Source organism: Sander lucioperca, chromosome 7, assembly GCF_008315115.2.
Source record: "Sander lucioperca isolate FBNREF2018 chromosome 7, SLUC_FBN_1.2, whole genome shotgun sequence".
NCBI classification, from domain to species: Eukaryota; Metazoa; Chordata; class Actinopteri; order Perciformes; family Percidae; genus Sander; species Sander lucioperca.
Window position 1 is genome coordinate 10606057 of NC_050179.1, and position 23365 is coordinate 10629421.

The following is a 23365-nucleotide window of genomic DNA, read 5'->3' on the forward strand; positions in this document are numbered from 1 at the left end:
TATTAGCCATTTTCCAAACTATCGGTATTGGCATTTATAATGGCTGATAAATGAATATTTAAAAAATAAAATAAAAACGGACGAATCACCCTTCAACCGTGTTATGGTTATTGGCGTTGCATAGTTTGTCCACCAGAGGGCGCTCTACAACGTCCATGTTGGCAACACTCGTGTTTAACCCTTTAAGGTTCATATCTTAAAGCTTCCATATTATGCTCATTTTCAGGTTCATAATTGTATTTTAAGGTTGTACCAGAATAGGTTTACATGGTTTCATTTTCAAAAAACATAATTTTGTTGTACTGCACAGCTCTCTCTCACTGCTACAGATCCTCTTTTCACTCTGTGTTCAGGTCTCTGTTTCAGCTACAGAGTGAGACATCTCTTCTTCTGTAGCTACTATCTTTGTTTGTAGTCGCACATGCGCAGTAGCTAGGTAAGGATTATGTCAACTAGCTGTTTCCATAGACAGTAAAAGAAAGGCTGTTTCTCCAATTTCGGTCAGTTACAAGGCAGGATTAGCTGAAGGATTTATTCTAAACAAGGGTGCACATGTAAGTAGTTCTTTTGTAGATGGTGAACTTGTGTGTGTTGTAGCAGTGCTTTGCCATTGAGAACGAGGTAGCATGCTAACGGTTGCGGTTAGCCTGCTCATTTCGGCTACTGACGTAGAAAGCCCTGCAGATTTTAAACAGCTCACCCGGAGACTGAAGGCAGGACACATTCAGAAACCGTATCTCACTCAAAACAGCATGGATGTTTTTCTTTTCAAAGTTTGTATGCGTGTGGACGCACCAGAGACACAAAATAACACCCCAAATCCCAGAAAATTTTTTTCATAATATGGGCACTTTAAGTTTGTATTTTTATACATTTTATTTATCAGAACTTTAATATATTTTGATGTTCCTCTGTCTTGTTGTGACAATAAAACAAACAAGTTTATTTTTAAACTGCATTATCATACTATTTTAGTGAGGACTCATAAATAACTACAAATAACTAATGTTAGGGAAATCTGTTTTTGTTTTGTAACGCGTTTCTGGATTTAAAAAAAATATATATATCGGCCGATATATCTGAATATCGGATATTTAAATCACCAAATATTTATATCGATATTGGCCTTAAAAATCCTTTATCGGTCGGACTCTAATCTACTGTATATTGTAATGTGGCACTTTGGCGTAATTGTGTTTTGTGTATTTATTTATCCTGCATAACTGCTTGTTATTATGTTATTATCCTTGAGGGGAGTTGTTAAATTGTCTGATAATCCTGCCTAGTTAGTTCTGACCTGATTACAGCGTGTACACACCCACTTTTTAAACGGCACCTGTATTAATTATAATAGAGGATAACTCTAATAGTCTGACAGCTGACACCAGCTTTTATATGAGTGTATTGACTTGTCTTAACATGCCCAGATAAAGACTGAAAGCTGAGATAGGTGGGTATTATTCATTTGTGGGTTTTGTACTTTTATGTCTATTTTTAATGTTTGTCGTAACAGGCGTGTGAGCAGTTTGCGTGCATGCTTAAACAAGTGTGTGACTTACCTCCAGCTGTTGTTTCTGCACGGTGATCTGAGAGTAGACACGACCGCCTTCGTCTTCGCACACCGCCTTCAGTTCTTCTTTGTTGAGGGAAAACAGTTGGGCTCCAGTCAGGATCCCCAAACATTCAACAGTCCTGCAGACAATTCATTTTCTTATTATTAGATACAGTATAAATGTACTGTATTTATTAATTTGTACATAGTGTCCAGTAGTGAGTACACCATCCAAAAAGACAACCTTCATGGCAGTTTGACATGCAATAGCAGGATAAGCACAGATGTAATCAATAACCTTAATAACAACCGGACTCCTCTGGGTTGTGTCTGTTCTAGCATCCTGGTATTGTGCATGCTGGCTTGCTGGGACATTTAATGGAACTGAGCTATCATTAATGTTATTAACTAGACCTGTTCTTCCCAAATCATCCTGAGGGGGGCATCAATGTCAAATTTTATGGCAATCCATCCAATATTTGTTAAGACATTTTTTGTCAAAATCACAAATGTCAACCTTATGATGGCTCAAGAGGAAAAGTCAGGGGGTCATCAAAGTCAGTAGGATTCATTTGCCAGAAACCAGGAATGTCTGTACAAAATACTAAAGTACTAAAAATCTATTACTGACAGTACGTTAATGGTGAATAAATACAATGCAGCTTGTAATACTTTCTAAGATTTCAGTCAGAACTTGAAGTTGTGGGACGGTACTTTTCTGGGATTGATGAGCATTGTGGGTGACTTACGGTTTGGAGAATTTTTTTGCTCTGAGCCATGCGGTCACCTGCTCTGGGTTTGAGTCAAAGTTGAGCGGTACTTGGCTGCCAGATGGTCGCTCCACACGGAAATTCGGTGGCTGCCTTTTGTTAGCAGTGATCATCATCAATAGCTCATCGTTGACCTGATCCATCACTGCAGCACAGAAACAGGACGGCAGCAGACGTCAGAACAAGAGCAACTATTACATATCTGTGATTCCTAGATCTGACTTTTTTGTGTTCACTCACTTTTGTCTTTTTTTGGTCTACCCTTGTTGAAGCTCTCTCCATGGCTCAGAGAACCAGGAGGTGAAGTCCTGTAACCCTGCTGCACACACAGGCACAAACACAGTTCATGAGAAAACAACTATTATTACAAAAACGGGTTTGTCTTTCATCTCACTGGTGGTTGATACATTTTTGCCCAGGAGCCAAAAGAGAAAATATGTGTGTGAAAATATTTTACACCAGAAAGAGAAGCTGCATGCAGCACCTGCAGCAGGGCGTTGGTGAACCTGTGTGCAGCATGAATACGAGCATAGGAATGTAGGCTTTTGGTGAGGGTGGAAACATTGCTGCACAATGTGTCGGGTCACAACAAGTGAATAGTGTTTGTACACAAAGCTGCACTGATCTAGGACCAATGTTCAGATGAGACAACTGCAATAATTAAAACGATGATTTTGTACATACTACACATTGTCATCTATCTAAGCTTTGTATTCATCCGATTACTTTTTTTTTTCTCTCTGGAAAATCTTACAAACTCATTCACTTTGTAGCAAATGTGTTATCTGTTCGTGTCCTACTCATCTTTTGTACTTTAATCCTAGCTGCAAAATAAATGTATCCACAAGCAGTGATAAAGAAACCTTGACCCCTCTCATTACCTTATACTTTAGTAAGTGATTGTCTACATTTACCAGAAATTATTGTGACACCTCTTGACAATACGCCTGAGGTTGTGCAGCTGAGATAAGGATAATGATAGTAGGCGAAGTAAGTGAAAGTGACACTGACACATGGTACAAAAAGCTGGAAAAAGTCTATTCAAAACATAACATGTCATATGGCTGCATTGTATTCTGGTCTACTGAGTCTACTAAAGCAGACAAACCCGACTTAATACTGCCGCTAAACTTAGAGTTAATGTTTTATGTGCAGCTGCTGGAAACATTGCCTGTGGGAATGCTAAAAATACACCACAGCCACAAAATAGCCTCAGAAAGTTTTCTGAGAGTTTTTCACAATGCTATCAGAAAAAAAGGTATTTAAGTGAATATTTTCTTTTAAGAGCTCATACATACACTGCCAAAGTTTTTGGGTGTTTATCAAAGAATGTAATGTTAATACACTGCATGTGTAGTACAGCAGATCACCTGGTTGTAGGCAGCTTCTGGCTCCTCGATCTTTACAACGTCCAGCATGTTAAATGGGACGTAGCCGGCCTGACCGCTGCGATTCCGCAGTTTCCACCACTGTTTGTCATCTTCTATCACCTGCAAGCAGCAGACACAATCATATTTAGCAAAGTTGAGATGTTTAACTTCACAGAAGGTCAATTTACGTTTTCCTAGCTTTGGGTTTGCATCATCCCTGCCATATGCTACAATGTACATCTGCATTTGGTTTAAATTCAAAATTGTGTGTCAATCTTCACATCAAAGGCAACATAATTTGACCTAGTTTTTACCTCGAGGATTTCGTCCTGCAGCACTGACAGCTCGTTGGCATTCCGTGCAACAAAGTGGTAGCGAATTTTGGCATATTTGCGGGTGGGGGGCATCCCATTGTGAGACCTGTTAAGACACATGGTATCCTCTCATCACAGTTTGACATGTTTTTTGTGAGTAAAAGAGACAGCAAAGTGTAAAGTGTGTGAGGGACTTCATTACTTACCCATTTGACGAGTTTGAGGAATGAGTTCCATAATACTAAAAAAGCAGACAGATTGTTACATTTTCAGGATTGGGACCTTCAATGGTTGGTACTTTCACAGGCTAACAAACAAAATCCTTACATCTTCAGTTGAGTGTTTTCTGTAATCGGGGCTGATGGGAGAGCCCGGTGGCCCAGTGGGTCCCTCTGTTTCCCATGGGGCCGTCCTGAAGAACTCCGCCGGCGGCTCCCAGCCATTCCGAAACTTTGGGTGATAAGGAGGAGCGCACTGATCCCTGGGCCACTCCGCTCTGCAAGAGGAAGAGGAGGGACAGGATGGTCATAGGGGACCTTTAAGCTGCACATCTGTACAGACACAGCCAGCATGAATAAGAGACACTATACCTGTCCGCCGTAATATTCGTTCACTCTCGCCTTCTTCTCTGGCGTCATGTACTTTATCAACCCTCCCTCCATCTGACTCTTTCTTACTCATGCCTCCCAACGCTGCGACAGACACTCTCCTCTCTACTCTATCCTCCTCTCTTGACTCTCTCTACCCTCTTACTTCACGGCAGGCTTGCAAGTCCTCCCCAGCTCCGTGGTTATCTGACTCAGTGCGTGCTGAAAGATCAACTATACGGGCAGCGGAAAGGAAATGGCGGAAATCTAAACACCCAGATGATCTGTTATCAGTCTCTTCTTTCCTCCTTCGCTGCCTCTATTTCAGCAGCAAAAAGCTCTTTTAATCAAACCAAATTTGAATCTTCTTTCTCCAACCCCAAACAACTTTTTTCCATCTTCTCTAACCTCCTAGATTCCCCCAGTCCAGCTCCTCCCTCCTCCCTCCTACCAACCCACTTTGTCAACTACTTGCCCTCAAAGAGGCAAGAGTGACCCCACTACTCAAAAAACCAACACTCGACTCGTCTGAAGTAAATAACTACAAACCCATCTCCCTTCTTCCATTTCTTTCCAAAACTCTTGAGCGAGCCATTTATAATCAACTCTCTACCTATCTCCACCAGAACAACCTTCTTGAGCCCCACCTGTCTGGCTTCAAGGCTGGCCACTCAACAGAAACTGCCCTCCTTGCTGTCACTGAGCAGCTTCACATCGCTAGAACAACCTCTCTCTCCTCCATCGTCATCCTTCTGGACCTTTCTGCTGCATTTGACACAGTGAACCACCTGATCCTCATTTCGACACTCCAGGATCTGGGTGTCTCAGGCTCTGCGCTCTCTTTGCTCAAATCTTACCTAGCAGACCGAACCTACCGGGTAACTTGGAGAGGATCTACCTCAGAACCTTTCCCACTCAAAACTGGGGTTCCTCAGGGATCAGTCCTGGGTCCCCTCCTCTTCTCTCTGTAAACCAACTCTCTCGGCTCTGTCATTCAGTCGCACTGCTTTTCTTATCACAGCTACGCAGATGACACCCAACTAATTCTCTCCTTTCCGGAGTCTGAAACTCAAGTAGCAGCACGTATCTCGGCCTGTCTGACTTATTTCTCTTCTTGGATGTCCACACACCATCTGAAACTCAACCTTGACAAGACTGAGCTCCTTTTTCTTCCAGGGAAAGGCTCTCCTACCCAGGACCTGACTATAACAATTGACAACTCTGTGGAAGTCCCCACCCAGACTGCTAGAAACCTGGGTGTAACACTTGACGACCAACTCTCCTTCACTGCTAACATTGCCGCAACTACCCGATCGTGTAGATACATGCTGCATAACATCAGAAGGATACGTCCCCTTCTGACGCAGAAGGCGGCTCAGGTTCTGGTTCAGGCTCTAGTCATCTCACGTCTAGACTACTGCAACTCCCTGCTGATTGGCCTGCCTGCATGTGCCATCCGACCCCTGCAGCTCATTCAGAACGCAGCAGCTCGACTTGTCTTCAACCTCCCCAAGTTCTTTCACACTACACCGCTCCTCCGCTCTCTTCACTGGTTACCAATTGCTGCTCGCATCTGCTTCAAGACACTCGTACTTGCATACAGGGCCATGAACGGATCAGCCCTAGCATACATCCAGGACATGGCCAAACCCTATACCCCAAACCGCCTGCTCCGCTCTGCATCAGCCAACCTGCTTGCTGCCCCCTCACAGCGAGGGAGAACTAATCACTCAACGAAATCCCGACTGTTTGCTGTCCTGGCTCCTAAATGGTGGAATGAGCTCCCTATTGACATCAGGATGGCTGAAAGCCTATGCATCTTCCGCCGAAGGCTAAAAACTAGGGCTGTCAAAATAACACGTTTATTTCGATTAATTAATCTGAGAAAAAATAACGCGTTAAAAAAAATAATGCAGATTAATCCATTCCATATTGACGTTTGCCCCCGGAGCCGTTCTAGCCACCATTCGACTGTAAAATGAAGGAGGAAGACGAGAATGTGCTGCCTGGATCATTGATTGGAACATTTACTTGTAAAAATCTTCTTACTGAATAGGGCTGGCTACCGAAATCTGGTGCCACTGATGTCTGCGCTTGTCTCTGATGCTCTGAAACAGACGATACAGACAACACAAACACCGCTGCACGTGACGCTAGTTAACACTATACTCGACAGCAGCTAATGTTAGCCTACCGCTAGCTAGTTAACACTATACTTGACAGCAGCTAACGTTAGCCTACCGCTAGCTAGTTAACACTATACTCGACAGCAGCTAACGTTAGCTGTTGTTATACATTATTATTAAATCATTTCATTTTGACTATATGGCCTTAGCAATAAACAAGCAGTTCTTTAATGTCGCCGGCTGTTGTTTAGTACCCTTCTTGTTTTTTCTTGTTTTTTTTTACTTTCTTAAAAAGTATCGTTCCAGGCACCGTTAATTATGTATCCGATTAATTTCGATTAATTAATCACAGAGTATGTAATTAATTAGATTACATTTTTTAATCGATTGACAGCCCTACTAAAAACACATCTCTTCCGACTACACCTCGGATAAAGAAGGGGGAAAAAAAAAAAATATATATATATATATATATATATATATATATATCTTGATGCTGCACTTTCATATGGCTCTTTGTAGCATTACCTATTTAAAGCTAATGTACTTGCACTTACTACTTGTTGTCTGGAGTTTGCACCTTCAAGGTTGAACGCACTTAATTGTAAGTCGCTTTGGATAAAAGCATCAGCTAAATGACATGTAATGTAATGTAATGTAATGAATAATGCACCCATGTCTAAGTGTCCTTGGACAAGTTACTGAACCCCCGATTGCTCCCGATGGTCAGGACAACACCTTCCATGGCAGCTCAGACTGTGTGTGTGAATGAGAGGCAAATTGTAAAGTGCTTCGGATAAAAGTGTTATATAAATGCAGTCACTTATGTACCTGGGTTTGGTCCATCCATCCCCCAGCAGCTCAAAGATGGTCATCTCTTTGGGGGTGAGGTGTCCCCGCAGGAAGTCAACAGTGTCTTTGGAAAGGTGAGGAGAGATTACTGAACGCACCAGTTCAGGACTCCCACAGCTCTGCAGCACCTGTGGACGCAATCACAAGTTTACTGGTCGACTGCTTATTAACCATGTATTAGAAAGGAAGACATTTTTTCTGTATACTGTATATATTACTGGTACCAAAACTTTTCTTTTTTTAAATACCTTGGTTCAAAAAATATTTAAAATGTTTTTCTACAAAACCTTTTTTTCATTCATGAAAGTATGCCAAAAGTCTAAATGCATCCGTGTTAATGTTGTCTAAACACAAGCAGCAGCTCAAGAACTTTGCCTAAACTATATAAAACAAGGTGAATCAGGACTGTGAAGGCTCATGTACACCTTCAATATATTTTGGACAGGTGCGTAGGAGGAAATGCCCATAGGTGAGAAAAAATAAAATTCCCGCACACTGTCCTATTTACTTGCAATATACTTGTATTTAGAAATACAGCTTGTCAGTTGATGTTACCCTGAGAGCTACCAATAGCCTGATAATATTATTATTTTGGATATTATTTTGACTTTAGCTGTATTGTTTGGTGTTTGTATATATACTGATATGGTTGCTGTCCATTCTATATAGTGAAATGTCCATTTGTTTGTGGTGTGAAGTGCCTTCTAATAGGCTAAGTGTACACTGGCTGTGGATAGTTCATGGTCCCTAATCGGTCTAACCATAGGAGGCATTGTCTATATCTGTTTGGAATGCTCCCATTTTCATTCTCTGTTTTACCTGATGAAGATCTAATGACAGAAACATATTTCTTAATTATAGTTTATTGCAAGTAAATAGGACAGTGTAAAGATCTGGTCAAACATTCAGGGGCCAGTTTCGATACTTAAAAGTTTTCCATACTCAATGCTTGGGACACATTTTGGCCAATCCTCAAAACATATTGAGGTTTGATATCCAGCCCTAGTATTTACTGAAGAAATTTAAGTAAAAAATACGTTTTTGCTGTTTTATCTTAAGGTGCTTGGTTGCTTTCAGAAGGCATAGTGGGGGCCACACTTTGAATAATACTGCTCCGGCTTTATCTTGACCTTATCAAGCAAATCCAACGTGTCCAGAGGTTATTGCACCATATTAACTGGCAGAGCCTAATCACAGCTCTGTGTTTCTATCCAGCAGTATCGAAGGTGTGGCTGAACACTTCAGCTTGGCAAACCGACATTGTGTAAGTGTGGCTGCACCTGAGTCAGAGCTGAAAGCCATGTCGCTCCAGTCAGGTGAGAGTTTAACAGAATAGCAGTGGGTGTGGTGCCAGAAAAAATAAAAAAAATAAGAGGAATGTCTGACGGCGACAATGCAAACTATAAACTGCTTTGATTCTGTGCATTTTTAAAAGCTCAGAGCATTTTTGTCAGATATGCCTGTGGGCTCAGTCGACATTGAGGGTATCCAATGACATGGAGAACTTATTTAGCATGAATTTATACAGTTGACATTTAGAAAAATCAGCATGTGTTCAGGATGATCATCTATATAAACCTATTTGACATCAGACACACACTGAACAGATTTTTAGCTCTTACCAGCTCCAGAGGGCCGAAGAGAAAATGAACCAGCTCAGACGCACTTGGATTCTGTATGTGCTTCTTCAGTTTAGCCTGCAGGGGGCACCATAAAAGATACACAGTGAGAAAGTAATGAAGAGAGGACAACTGATCAAGGTGATGAAGGAGGAGAGGTTAGGAGCTGTGATATCTCACCAAGAGGTTGAGGGCCAGCTTCAGTTTCTGCAGGCTATCAATGAACTCTGCTTCAGAGGGGGGCTTGGCCCGCAGGGTCAGCATGCCCTCTGTAAACAACCAGAGCAACAATGACCACACACAGACTCCAGAGTTACCAGCTCCCCATAGAGACATACTACAGACAGGATGCAGGTTTCACTTTCTGGCCACGGTTCAAAGAAATGTTGTTTTTTTCCCAGTGAAAAAGAGGTTAAGAGTACAATAATGGTTAGTTAATAAACAGCTTTGACCAGAGAGTAAAAGCCCAACAAAGAATGTGCTACATCAGGGTTTCTCAACTTGTGACCCAAAAGGTCCCAAAATTCTCACAACCCCACAGAGCAGAGTCATGTTACGTACATTTGACTGTAGTGTCCTTTTAAAGTGTATTTTCAGGGGTATGGAAGTTTGAAATTACATAAAGGTTATGATATATCGGACCTACTGATTTAATCAGTAGGTACACATCAGTAGGTGTGTAGGGTTCGTACAATTCGTACAATCGTAAAATTCAAGCATTTTTAAGGTACCTAAACCAAACATTTCCAGGCTCTTCAAGCCTTTGTCATCACATCTAAATTATTACTGTAAATGCAAGTGCGAAAAATAAAGTTTACCAAATTCCTTTACCCACAGCAATCAATGTTAATTTTACCAGCTGTTCATATTAACATTGATTGTATGTTTAGGTTGGAATGAGACGCCAGAAAAGAACAAGCAAATATGATGACGAGATTGTTTAATTTCAAATATTAAAAGATTTTTGGTTCACAAAAGTGATTGTGTAGATGAAACCATGTATACAAGATATATTTTAAAAACATAGCAATCAATACACCAGTCTTAGCAACCTTTTAATCAGCATATGACCCTACATGTAGGATTCTGACCCAAAAGTTGAGAAACTGATTCTCTAGATAGAGAATACATCATTTTCAGCACATCTGTCTGTGTAGTCAAGGACAACGCATATATGTGTTACTTATTACCAAATGATGTGTGGAAAAGTAACACGTTCTATATGTGTGTGCACCTGACCACGCTGCAGAAGGAACGAGGGGTGTTGATGTAAAAACACAGCATCACACCGCTGCCAGTGTTGGGTGGTAAAACATTACTCAGCCACATTTTACAGTAATATTATTACTTTGCACTAGGGGAACCAGCTGCTATTACACTTTCAGTTCATAAATAAGATGACACTTTTGCTTTCAAATCCAGCAAAGATGCAAATAGTTTTGACTCATCTAATCTGCATCTCCTGTCAGTTTTCATTCAACATTTAACTGAATTTTGCTTCCTTTAGTTATTGCCAATATTTTGACTTGACACTTATAATAATACATTAAAATCACCAACATGCCAGAAATACACCAGATCAGCACTCATAGGTAGTGATTAAGAAGTAATAATATTACCTCAGTTATGATAATTGAGTAATGTATCACATACTTAACAGAACCTTGAACTGGCCACTGCTACCACACATGCATCACTGCATGACAGTCCCGGGCCAGAGGACACAAAAAGACATAGGCATGGCGACGTGAGCAATATGAACATATTGTCACTGCATTCGTGCCACCACATCAGAAGAAAGGGAGACAGACCTGCTGGTCCTTTCTTCTTATTCTTCTTACTCTTGTTGCGCTGGTTGAGCTGAGAAAAGGCCTCTGCTGCCTTTTGCAGCCGCGCCACAAAGATCTCTATGTCATCCAAGGCACAATTGAGGATTTGCTGAGGGAGATAAATCCTGGGGTTTAGCATGAGAATATAGCATTAGGAGACTGTGTAATGTGATGGCAGGTGTCACAGTGTGGATAAATCACTCACTACATCCTTCTCAATGCGCTGGGCCAGCTTTTCATGTGATTCAGTGTCATTTTGTCCGGAGGCTCGTCGATCTAATGCAAAAAATCTCATGTAAATGCAACTATTGAATCAAATGTGAGCTTTGCATGTGACAAGGGCTTTCTTTTGAGTGCATGAGCAGTATGTGTATTCTCACCCTGTGTGTTCGTGGCTGCTACACGTCCCTTCGCAGCAGGTGAGGGGCCCTTAGAGGCCGAGGGAGGGAGAATGGTTTCTCTGTGACGCTTCATTTTCTCCTGATTCACCCTGGAGGAAACGGAGGAGGCATCGAGACCTTCAGCACCCTAACATCAAGTTAGCTAACTTCTAATCAGAGGTCAGTGTCACCTCCTTCAATGTGTATTTGACTGCAAGAATACTGTATGTGTGTGTGTGTGTGTGTGTGTGTGTGTGTGTGTGTGTGTGTGTTTGTGTAGCAGAATTGTTCTCACTTCAGAGTCTGAAGCCTCATTTTCTTTCCATGCTTGTTGTCTCCAATGGCACTGTCTATATCTGCATGAATCATCTCAGCCTAAAGATAGTAAAGAGAAACACACAGGATCAAACTAAATATATATGTATATGTGCAGTTTTAAGGCTGACAGCAGTTTCACTGGCAGCCATAGTAACCGATCCAGGGCCTAGATCAAATTGCAATATTGCCATGTCAATGTCAAATTGAATGCTTAAAGCTTATTTCTCATTGCAAACTGACAATAATATCTATTTCATGATGGATTCAACATATTCTAAACAGGTCAAAGTGATCAATTAAATACTATATTTAGGAATGCTATCGGCATGCATGGTGAGAATTTTATTTCCTATTTCTGATATGCTGTCGTCTGGATTTCAAGTCTACAACCAAAGGCAATAGAGTTACGTATAATCCATTTGTTTTATCGATGATAATCTATGCCTAAAAGCTGTGGCTGCTGCAAAACTGTAGCTTTGGTTTTGTGACGCCCTTCCTACAGACATTAGAGAGGTCAGCAGTGTGAACCTACAAACTTGCATTGACATTTTTTATGTTGTTTTAGTGCGTAGTTTGTCCATTTGTTTGTTTATAATGACTTGTGATGCAAACTGTGATGCTCACTCTACAAAAGTGTGAAATAAATAAACTTAACTGACTTACTATATGTACATATTTACATACAGCAAAAAGGTGATGACATTAAATACATCAGTGTATCACATAACATTTTTGCTTTTCTCCAAAAACCACATATTTAGAATTTTGAAGATGCTTTCTTATTCTTTCTTCACATTACATTACAGAAGCATCAGAGTTTTGATAGATAAGAAACTCCACTTTCTTTTATATTCTTTCAAAGAAAACAAAAGTATATTTGTGATAATCCAAAAGTTGTTATATTCACCCAGGTCAGTGTTTATGAGCCCAATATGATGATCAACAGCTTCCCTCAACCAAGTATTTCTTTTAACTTACTAGAAGTGATTATGAACTATAAAGAGGTATTGTCTTTGCAGTGAGTTATAATATTACATCATTTCAGGGATAGATCCTTCCTTGAGCAAATATCTCTGAACAAGGCTGCAAAGAATGTAAAAGGATACACACAAGCACACTGCCACCAACAGCACTGAAATCTGACCTGGCGCTCCAACAAAAGCAGCTTGGATTTACAAATGACATAAAACACAAAGCGAGCCAATCATGCGCGGACAATAAAAGATGCAAACTGAGCTAAGCCTGCAACATTGAAACTGAGACTCACATCCACCTCATCACAGTGGAAGAAGTGTATGTCGGGTTTGTGTTGCTCCTTGTCCTGACACACCAGCAGCAGCACGGAGGGGTAACGTGTCTGATTCAGGACCGACTGACTCATGTGGATCGTGGGAAGAGGGAAGTTCTCCAACTCTTCCTGCAGAAGCACAACAGAGGAATAGTTAGAGGCAAAAAGGTGGAGAGAAAGAGCAAGATACTATCTGAGTAGGCAAAGTCCTCACTAAGATAAAACAGTACTACAAATAGTCTTCTAAAAGTGATGAGAGATGAGAAGATGAATACCACTCTCATATCTGCACAGCAAATATGAAGCTACCACATGCAGCTGGTTAGCTTAGCTTAGCACAATGACTGGAAACAGCTAGCCTGGCTCTGTCCAACAGTAACAAATGCTCCGAGCACCTAAAACTCAATAATTAACACTAATTATATATTGTTTGTTTTATTATTATGAAAGCCGAAGTGTCAAAATGAAAATGTGTTGTTTTACGTGGAGTTTTGTGTGAGTTTGTTATCTTCAGACAAAGTCAGGCCAACTGTTCCCTTTGCTTCCAGTCATTATGCTAAGCTAAGCTTACCATCTGCTGGCTCAAGATTCATATTGAACATACAGAAATGAGAGTGGTATCAGTCTTCTCATCTAACTTTCAGCAAAAAAGCAAATTTCCCAAAATGTCAAACTATTCCTTTCAAAGTCTGTTCAATGTGTGATGGACATAATCAGAATCATGTCGGACATTAGGACGAATCTAAAACAATTGTTTATTATTTCATTGCACTGTACGTCATTTAATTAAAACCTAAAAAGGCACCTGAGAGACAGACAGAAAAAAAGAATGGTCAATATCAATGCACAGAAGACCAATATGTCCTGACTTTTAGCTCCAAAAACACTGGATCCAACAATTCCCATGATGTATCTTCATAGCATCTTTTATCAGACACTGAGGGCCAGATGTACGTACATTGGCAAATTGTAGTGCCATGGCCAACCTGCAGAAAGCGCACCCTGTGATACTTCAGCTTATGTCGTATTTACCAAACCTGCAGTTCATCGGGTAATCAGCGCCTTTCTCCGCCGACTAAACCGTAAATTGCGCTGTAGCAAAGCATTAAGTACTTGTGATATGATACGGCTGAGTGCAGACTGCGATATTCCCACTGCTGATGCTATGACTGTTTGAAATGATCCTGATGCCAATATTTGTAATGTAGCGAGGAGTTTAACAACTGCTGGATTGGAATGTGAACGCTGAGTCGGAGATTCAATGTCATCTTTGATTTCTTCCATTAACTGTAATATTGCATGGCTGCTTAATCTGTAACGTTTAATGATTTTGTGTTCACTCAACTGAAAAAGTGTGATCCTTGTGGCAAAAATCTTTTCAGCTCGTCTCCTTGGCCTATGTCTTCGTCTTGCTCGGATTACTGCTGCCATTTCACCAGGAGGCATGCGAGGAAACCCGCTTGTGGCTGGTTTACATCTGCTTTTAAGAGGCGGAGAATTTTCACCGCAAAATAGAGGCGCGCTGTATTGGGCGGTTTTTGTACATACCACGGAATACATAATTAGGCGCACTTTAGGCTTCCCCTTCCATCTCTTTATGGAAAACTCCCACTTTCCCCTTGACCCTCCCGTGAATGCATATGCATGACACGGAAAAGTGCAATTTGCCATTTTCAGTTCCCGCGACAAGCAGTATGCTCTTTTACCTCAGTGCGGCCTGCTTGTACATACCTCGCCATGCTTTTACGCGCGAAACAAATGCGCCTGAAGTGGGTGCAAAAGTGTTAGTACATCTGACCCTCACTGTTACGGTACCTAGTTAAATGCTCACGTCTTTTAAACTCCATGCCCCCACTCTCTAACGCAGGTTTTCTGAATGTGCTGTACAGTTTGTGATGCTGTTAATCACAAACACAAGTCAGTGACTGTAAATGTGACACTTATTGCATGTTAACATAATCCGATGATGTGCATGATGTGTGGACAGATGTCGAGCCATACCTGTGTGTCACAGTCCAGCAGCCTGACCGCCTTGTCGGTGACCTGCAGGAGCATCTCCTGGGTCCAGATTTTGTCTTTTGAGTCCAGAAGGGCCAGTTTCCGGATGGCATCATCCACTGTGGTGATGGACTCTGTCGTGTCCATAATGAATGTGGAGAGATGCTGAGGAGAAAACAGTGAGTTTGTAAATGAAGGATAAGACTTTTGGCTGTGAGGGGACTATAACCTGGTGTGAACTGAAAGCAACGGCTGTTTGGAAGGTAGGAAAGGTATGCTTTGGAAAGTTAAAGGACGTAATTTGAAATGCACATTATTTCTAGTTAACTGGCTCTATTAAAGTAATAGTTTGACATGTTGGGAAATGTACTTGTCCACTTTCTTGCAAAGAGTTAGATGTGAACAATGATACCAAGCCAGTTAGCTTAGCTTAGCATGAAGACTGGAAACTGGGGGAAACCGCTAGCCTGGCTTTGTCCAAAGCTTCTCAGCTCTCAGCAAGAAAGCAAATAATGATATTTCCCAAAACAGTTTCTTAAACTGTAATTGTTAACTCTATATTTAGGAATGTTTTCTTACAGCTAATTGACTTAAACGTTTCTCACAATGCTGACAGAGTTACTTAGCTGTGTAATTTACTTGTTTAATCTAATATCAAAACTGCGATATTACTACTTCCACGGCTCTCTCTGCATGCAGCTGCTACCAGTGTGGCAGTTATCTGTGATTACCTGCCCATGTGTGATAATGGGGAGGCACTTAGAGAAATCCTATCTGAAAGGACACAGGACATAGTTCAACACCATCCCTGACCTAAAGCACATCTCTGACTCAATCTTCCCAACACTCCCCAATGCTGTAATCCTGATTGCTTTATTATGAAAGAGTCCTGTAAATGACACGTAATCAAGAGATTGTGTCAGCGTTTATCTCTTGCCAATTGAACAATTCATCATGACATTTAGAGTTACTTTTATCTTGTTCAGTGACCATTTTTAAATTATAAATCTGTACATTTGTAGACCTCATTTGAGAGTTTCTTTCCTTTTTTAAGCTGGTGTGTCTTCTCTCTAAGAGAGAAGACACACCAGCCCGATAATCGGCCGTCGGACCGTCTGGCGAGGTCGGTGACTCGAGTCTGTTCAGTGTGTCCCGTGCCGTCGGCTGTCTGAGGAGCCGTCGGCCTTCATTTGAGCCGACCCGACATGTTCAGTCGGGAGACAGGGCAGTCGGGACTCACCCGGAAATGGGGAGCAGATGAGCCGCTCAAAATCTGACGAAAATCTTTTAAACTGACCTTTGTCAATCTGAAATGAAGACAGATTCAGCAACTGCACGGCCTATTTCTCGGTTAAAATGTTTTCAGAAACACATTTTGGTGAACTATTTTAGTACAATATGAGATCGTATTCTGAACAAGCCACCATGACAGTCTGGCTGTGAATTTCCGGAGAAAAAAGAACTATAGTAATACGTCTAAGAGACTTTTTTTTTTATATAAAGCAGCAAATTCTCACAACTGAGAAGCTGGAACAAGTGAACTTTTTGCATTTTGGTTGAAAAATGATTAAAACGATTATTGATATTGAACGATATTGATTGTTAAAATAGTTGCTGATGAATTTCAAATAATCAATTAATCTTTTAGTTGAATATATAGCATCAAGCCTTTACAGTGTAAAAAAGAACCACGTGACGCGTTCGTCCAATCAGTTGCCGGTTTTCATTTTCTGGGAAATAGTAAGACGGTTAATGGAAACAATACAGAGCAGCGCCGCCTGCTGCTATGGAAACGTACGCTCAAGTCGGCGTCGCCTCAGTGTGTTCTGAGGCATTTTTTGGACCTCGGGGACCCGACTGATCAGTCCGACTGCCTTTTCTGCCGACGGTCGGCCCGTCTGGTTGGTGTGTCAGGCCCCTTAAGAGATTCAACTTGCCAAAGACAATGATGGTGCACCTCTACACCGCCATCATTGAGTCCATACTCACCTCCTTTATCACCATCTGGTACGCTGGTGCCACCGCCAAGGACCGCCAAAACCTCATGCCACAAAAACAGTTTCTTCCCGACTGCAGTGGGCCTCATTAACAAGGCCCAGACCGACACTGACAGACTCTGACCGACTCTTAATCCCCCCAACTAACACATATACTGGACATTTATCCCTGACCATTGTGCATATATATAGTGTGAACTTTTGCACATCCAGATTAATATTTTTGTACACCCTGCACAAAACCGTACAGCTTTATTTTCCTTTCTAAAACAGTTATATTGTACATATTTGTTATAATGTCTTTTATATATTTTGTATTGCCATATTGCTATTCTATAATTATGTTTTGACTGTTGCAGTACTTTGCTCCATGTTTATTGTTTTTTTTTTCATTTTCATATATTGTATATATGCATCAAACACGCCAAGGCAAATTCCATGCAAGTGAAAACTTAATTTAGCAATAAATCTTATTCTGATTCTGATTTTTGTATTTTTGGCAGTTTACAGTAAAGGAGACAGGAAACGTTGAGGAAATGAGAGAGGAATGACTTGAAACAAAAGTCCTCAGATAGATTTAATCTGGAGACGTAATGCATATGGGGTTTAAAACTACTGGGTTTCCAGAACTAGATCTAGGTTTCCAATCTTAGTTGCTAATTTTATACCTTTTTTTAAAAGTCGCTATCTATTCTATTTTTATTGAGTTCATTTTATGTTTCCTCCGATGTCTTTATTTATCATCCCAGTCGTAAGGCAGGTGAACAGGTACCAAATGCACTAGCAACAATAGTAATAATAATAATAATAATAATAATAATAATACAGTACATTATATGAAAAAGTGAGTAAAACATTTCAATAATACAGAATGATGATACACAGTGCAAGGTTTAGGAAACCGCAAATGTCCAGGATCACTTATAGTCAGATTTTCTATTAATAAAACTATTAAATATTGACTTCTTTTTTTTGTTTTTTTTACTTTCATGAATACTAAAATGATTTTAAACTTTTATAATAAGTAAAGGTAAAGTGTGTTAAGTACCCTGATCCGTTTACCACCCAGCCTCCTTTATAACACCATTGAATAAATATGTAGTGGTTGAGTTTCAAATCTTTTGCCAAGTTTTGTATTTCTAAAACATTTTTTAAATATAGGAATAGTCAAAATTATAACACACAATTTAATTTTTTTAGAGCAATACAAACAGAGCAGATCTTACCTCAACATGATACTGCGATGTCTCATGCATGATATAATTGGAGTTGGAGTATTTTTTCCTCTGTTCTGTTGATAAGAAAACAAAGATAGTTGAAGTGAAAAACTGACAATCCACCACGTCCTGCCTTCGATCTTACTGTATATACAACTATGTAAACAGCCTGCAGTGACACTGACCTAAACTCCACATGTTGGACATTTCAGCAGAGTGAACAAATGAAACAAAACACTAGTGCGTGAGCTAAAAAGACCAGCAGAGCAATAAGGAAATGACAATAAAACATACTGTTTGTTTTTATGGTTCAACTGTGGACTTCACAGTAAACAATACTGTTAGATATTCACATAAATATTGTATGGATAATAAGGTGATAGTTTTAGACACGACAGCACCATTCACAGTATAATTTGCAATAGTGCAGTAAAAACCACAGCGACTTGTGATATTACATCTTTTAACAATTGTGTGTCCAAAACTGTCCTGCCAGAAGGCAAGTAAAATAAAAATACCTATCTGAGAAGTTAATTATTAAATCTCATACCAAAGAGTTGTGTTACTTGATTTCTTCAACCTTTATAGTATGTTGGCCAGGCTGGCATCTCGCTTTATCAGGGGCACCAATTAGACTCACAGATTTACTGCACGGTCAAAGATCGGTAATGCAACTTCTCAACAGCACCATAATCACTTCCTCATCAGTGGCACATTATTGTAAATTGTCACGCATAACCTTCTAGTTGGTAAAAATGCTATGAAGTTGAAATGCTTTCATTTTTTTTTAGAACAAACCTGTTAAGTAAGGCAGGTGAGAGTATCGTAAATAGCAACATGTGGTATGTAAATTATTTTTTGTCAGTGCTACCAGTGATTTTAACAGAGAGATTAAAACAATGTCACCATGCAAATCCACACAATAACGATCCACTCCAGATATGTTTTAAGACATGACATACTCTGCTCTGAATAAAAATGTGTGTCTGGTCACAAAACTAATAAACTATTTGCACACTCTAAAAAACAAATCTACTCCTTCTCCCTCATTTAAACATCTAGAATAATCTACACACATTTATACATCATCACCTATTAAGTTGATATGGCGAATCTGTTAGCAAACAGTTTCTTATTTACACATCCGGCAGTTACAGAGCAATATTATCATTCATTTGGAGTTCTGTTTCCATCCACCTGACGAATGTCCAATATTCACTCTCTTTTAGCTCTGTTTTTGGTCTCTACCAACTCCTGAGGTAAATATTTGGCTTTTTAGCTGCTAAATGCTTCACTGTGTTCACCAGCTAGTCTCTAACTGTGTCTGTCTGCTGTTTGGAGCTGAACAGATAATGCACAGTGTTTTTTCAGAGGTTTTTCACTAAAAACAGCTGCCTGCTGCAGCCGAAAACGCTATGAGAGCAGTGAGAGTTAAACAATGAGATGAAACTCACTTAAAGCTCTGTAAAGCTGAGGGGCGCTGCAGATTCAGGTGATAATTCTTTGTAGGTTCATCACTATGAGTGACCTCTTTTACATTGTAACATTGTTTTCACAGTCATTTGAGGCATTGATATAAACATTATTGATTATAGTTGCTTTAAAGTTTGAGGTAGATTGAAAAAAACATTAAATTAACTGAAATGTTTGAAAACCATTACAAGATATCAAAAATCTGATTTAGTCAATGAAGTTCAAAGTGGTGACCTGTTCAAAGTTTGAATGCCATTTGTAAACACTGGAGCTCACACATTTTTTTAAGACACCACTGTTCACTGCACTGCATGTACTGAAAAAGACTTATACAGGCCAATGTTAAATGAGTGAGCCAGTGTGCTCATTGACCAGGTGAATAGCCTGCAGGTAACAATTACGGTTAAATGAGAGTATGTTCCTATTGACTTCACTGCCAGATCTCATATCAGATCTCTTTCTGTCCCCAACCCAATAGAGTCAACATTTTGATGCCACTCTGGTTTTCTCTCCATGCAGACCTTCAGCCACTTTTCGCTTTATGTGCTTTATGGTGACTGTGACACAAAAGCTCTGCTGTTTGTATAACACTTAAAATGCCCCTTAAGTACATTCCAATATTTTATATCCATTTATTGATGATTCACTGTGACATAAACATGCTTGATAGACCTCAGACTCTTCCATGTTCTCAGCACCTCTTTATCCATGCAACCGCTGTCCCTGTCCAAATAATGCAAGGGTGTTTTTGCCATTTTGTCTCAGCTGATTTCTTCCTGGTTGGCTCCCCACAGGTGAAACACAAGCGTCAGGTGTCGCACTGAAAGTCGAGCTCGCCCCATGTCTTATTAATGGCCTGACATTTATGCCAATCAATTCACAGTGCTGCAACAGCTTGCAATAAGAGCCACTTAGCAGACAGATGGGCAGATCCTCAGAGCTCTCCAGAGTCAATGACCAGTGATAAACATGGCTGCTTGGCAGATTATCAAACCAATACATGGCCCAGATCAATCCGATTTAACATGACTGAACCCAAAACCAAGACAGTACATTTGTATGATGCAATGTCATGAAATTGTATTCTATTATTAAAATCCTGTATCGCAACATCTAAAGGCTGAATGACAACTCAAACAATAAGCAATATGGAAGTGTGCTGCTGTGTCCAAAAAATATTTGTCCAAATGTCACCAGAAAGTATTACATCAACACACCTCAGAGTTGTCCCCTCAAAGTAACAAATTAATACAGATTTACATCGCATATTGTTTATAGAGAGTAAAAGGCCAAACACGTACCATTATTTTTTTAAATACAGCTACTGATAGCTCTGCTTTAACAAGTGAATATTAATAGAAATGACACTGGAAGTAGTGGATCTATCACAGCCATTCAACTGACTTTCATACATACGCAGACATGAAAGAAAAGGTGCAGGAAGAGATCGAAGTTAAAATGTCCACCTGTTAATTCAGTCTCTCAGCCCAAACACATTTTACCTGACAAAGACATGCCACAAAGCCGAGAAACTCAAAAAAGCTGCCGGATGGTCTGAAGTCCAGGGAGGATGACTGTAATGTGGCATCTCTCTGCTTTACCCCAAAGCTACTGATAACGGATCAGGTGGGAGGACCTGTGCATCATTTGCATCAATTGTGTGCTGCTCTGCACAGTGTGAATGACGGGGAGTTTTGCATACGGGAGATTGAGCTGGGACTTTTGCTGTTGTTCCTCTACATGTTTATTCACCAGCAGACCTATATCTATTCAAATTCTCCCACTGTTATGGATGGTGCACAATATTGTCCACTCTCCTGCCTCTCTGGTTCGGGAGGACAGGCATGCTGCTGTCATACTGCAGTGAGAAGGTAGTGGTGACCATCTGCCACACAAGATGACACGAGCCAATAAAAAACACTACAGCCTTGTCACACATACAGTGGGATATTTCACAGAGATCACAGGAGTTGATGCGTCCTGTGGATATTTGGATGACTTATGGCACAAAAATATGTCACAGACAACGAGGTGCACAGTCAGATGCTTTGGGAACATCTTGCACCCCTACAATACCCTCATCTGTTATTGAAGGCCAGACCATTCTATATTTGGAACAGTGCAGCCATGCACGAGAGCAGGTTGTCCTGTCATACCTTAGTTTAGGTTTCTATCTTGGCCTGTGATATGCTGCACAATGTTCCTCTATGTCCACAGTGTGGAAGGAGGTGCTGGCAGGAGCCAGTGAGCTAATGTCTGAGGGACGCGCAGGGAGGACCAGAGGTGAGTCCGCCTCTTCCTTTCCACTTTTCAATGCGTCTTTTATTCACCTGCAAAACATGGGCTTACCCACCCTGTTCCAACCACACATTAAAAACAGGCACACCCTGCAAAATGTAGTGTCATGCCATACTGAGTTTCACCATAGTCAGTAATGGATCCTGACAATGTAGATGTAAATGGAGTCTTACAATACCACAAACATATCCTTCAATTTCCTTCAATTCAAAGTATGCACAAAAGATTGAAAGTCAGACAACATAAATATACATGTGCACACAACGTGACTACAAAAGTGCAGACAAAAGACAAAAGCCTAATGCATCTGACAACAAATCCCAGCATGCTGTGCAGGCCTGGCACAGAGCTGGAAATGTCCCCTTCAGGAGCCCTGCCTCCCTCCCATGTCCCTCAGTGTCTGACAGAGATGTCAGCAGCCTGAGCACGACAGGGCCCCTCAGCAGGACCTTGGCCCCCTCTTATCACTGTGTGTGTGTTCAGGGGAGAGGACTGTGATAGTCCTGTGAGGCTGCATCACTGTGCTGCAGAGTCAGGGTGCACAATTTCCTGACAAAGTCATTTGCATAGCAAATTGAATATTGTTGTGATTTGAATCAATTACAGGGCTGATCCACACACACAGCTTGACTACTGACAGTTTGGAAAGGTATCAAAGGATATATCTAACACAGATTAATTTAAAAATGAGTCTCAAATATACTACTTCATTTAAAATACAATAAAAACAGATGAGCAAATATTACTCCAACAGGAGTAAAACATTTATTCGTCGGGGACTATTTTCAGATGCGGATTAATAAACATTTAGTGCACTAGAGATTATTTACAGCAGCAGGACGGTGTCTGTGGGATTGACTCATAATAAACTACTGTGCCCATGTTCATTGTAATGAAGTAACATCTCAGTGGTCAAGCTCCTAAATTATAAACTGTAAACAGTCTGTAGTGACTCATGCCACAGAAATAAGGGCAGGTGTAATTACAGGTGAAGGGCATGTAAAGGCAAAGTCTTTAAAATAGGCCGACATTAAAATGAATAGGCCTTCTGCAGTCACTTACCGTATAGGGCCTTGGCACTGATCTTGCTGTCCGATCTGGCCACTCCACTGCAATGACAAGAAGAGGAGACAGGGTTACGCTGCATGCCCTTCATCTTCTCCCCAGCACCTGTGGATGTCAATGTCACAAACCCTCTGAAACTCCCACACTGTCACTTCTCATGAACGCAAGCCCACAAAATAGAAGTGATATACGGCGAGCAGTCAGCTAGCACTGGATGAGATTAGCCTGAGATTCTGAACATATGGACCAGCCAGGGAGAGAGAGGGAGAGTGGAAAAGGGAGAGAGGGGGGAGGGAAAGAGGAGGTGTGTGG

General features: G+C 40.7%; 1 protein-coding gene across 5 annotated transcripts in view; it reads right to left on the minus strand.

Moving 5' to 3' along the window:
* eps8l2 (EPS8 like 2) overlaps positions 1 to 23365 on the minus strand; it is a 68385-nt gene that overhangs the window by 39543 nt on the left and 5477 nt on the right. The window contains exons 3-20 of one of the 5 annotated variants that reach the window (XM_031283482.2): positions 23051 to 23097; positions 18227 to 18291; positions 15007 to 15168; positions 12985 to 13134; positions 11695 to 11774; positions 11400 to 11509; positions 11225 to 11295; positions 11002 to 11128; positions 9371 to 9459; positions 9194 to 9268; positions 7551 to 7699; positions 4334 to 4502; positions 4213 to 4247; positions 4007 to 4112; positions 3693 to 3812; positions 2563 to 2641; positions 2302 to 2467; positions 1560 to 1692 (exon numbers count right to left, since the gene is read on the minus strand). In XM_031283482.2, coding sequence (XP_031139342.1) covers positions 1560 to 1692; positions 2302 to 2467; positions 2563 to 2641; positions 3693 to 3812; positions 4007 to 4112; positions 4213 to 4247; positions 4334 to 4502; positions 7551 to 7699; positions 9194 to 9268; positions 9371 to 9459; positions 11002 to 11128; positions 11225 to 11295; positions 11400 to 11509; positions 11695 to 11774; positions 12985 to 13134; positions 15007 to 15168; positions 18227 to 18291; positions 23051 to 23097 — 1933 coding nt within the window. Of the gene's footprint in view, positions 1 to 1559; positions 1693 to 2301; positions 2468 to 2562; positions 2642 to 3692; positions 3813 to 4006; positions 4113 to 4212; positions 4248 to 4333; positions 4503 to 7550; positions 7700 to 9193; positions 9269 to 9370; positions 9460 to 11001; positions 11129 to 11224; positions 11296 to 11399; positions 11510 to 11694; positions 11775 to 12984; positions 13135 to 15006; positions 15169 to 18226; positions 18292 to 21192; positions 21349 to 23050; positions 23324 to 23365 lie in introns of those variants that run through there. The other 4 variants (XM_031283481.2, XM_031283480.2, XM_031283485.2 and 1 more) reach the window with 4 other exon arrangements.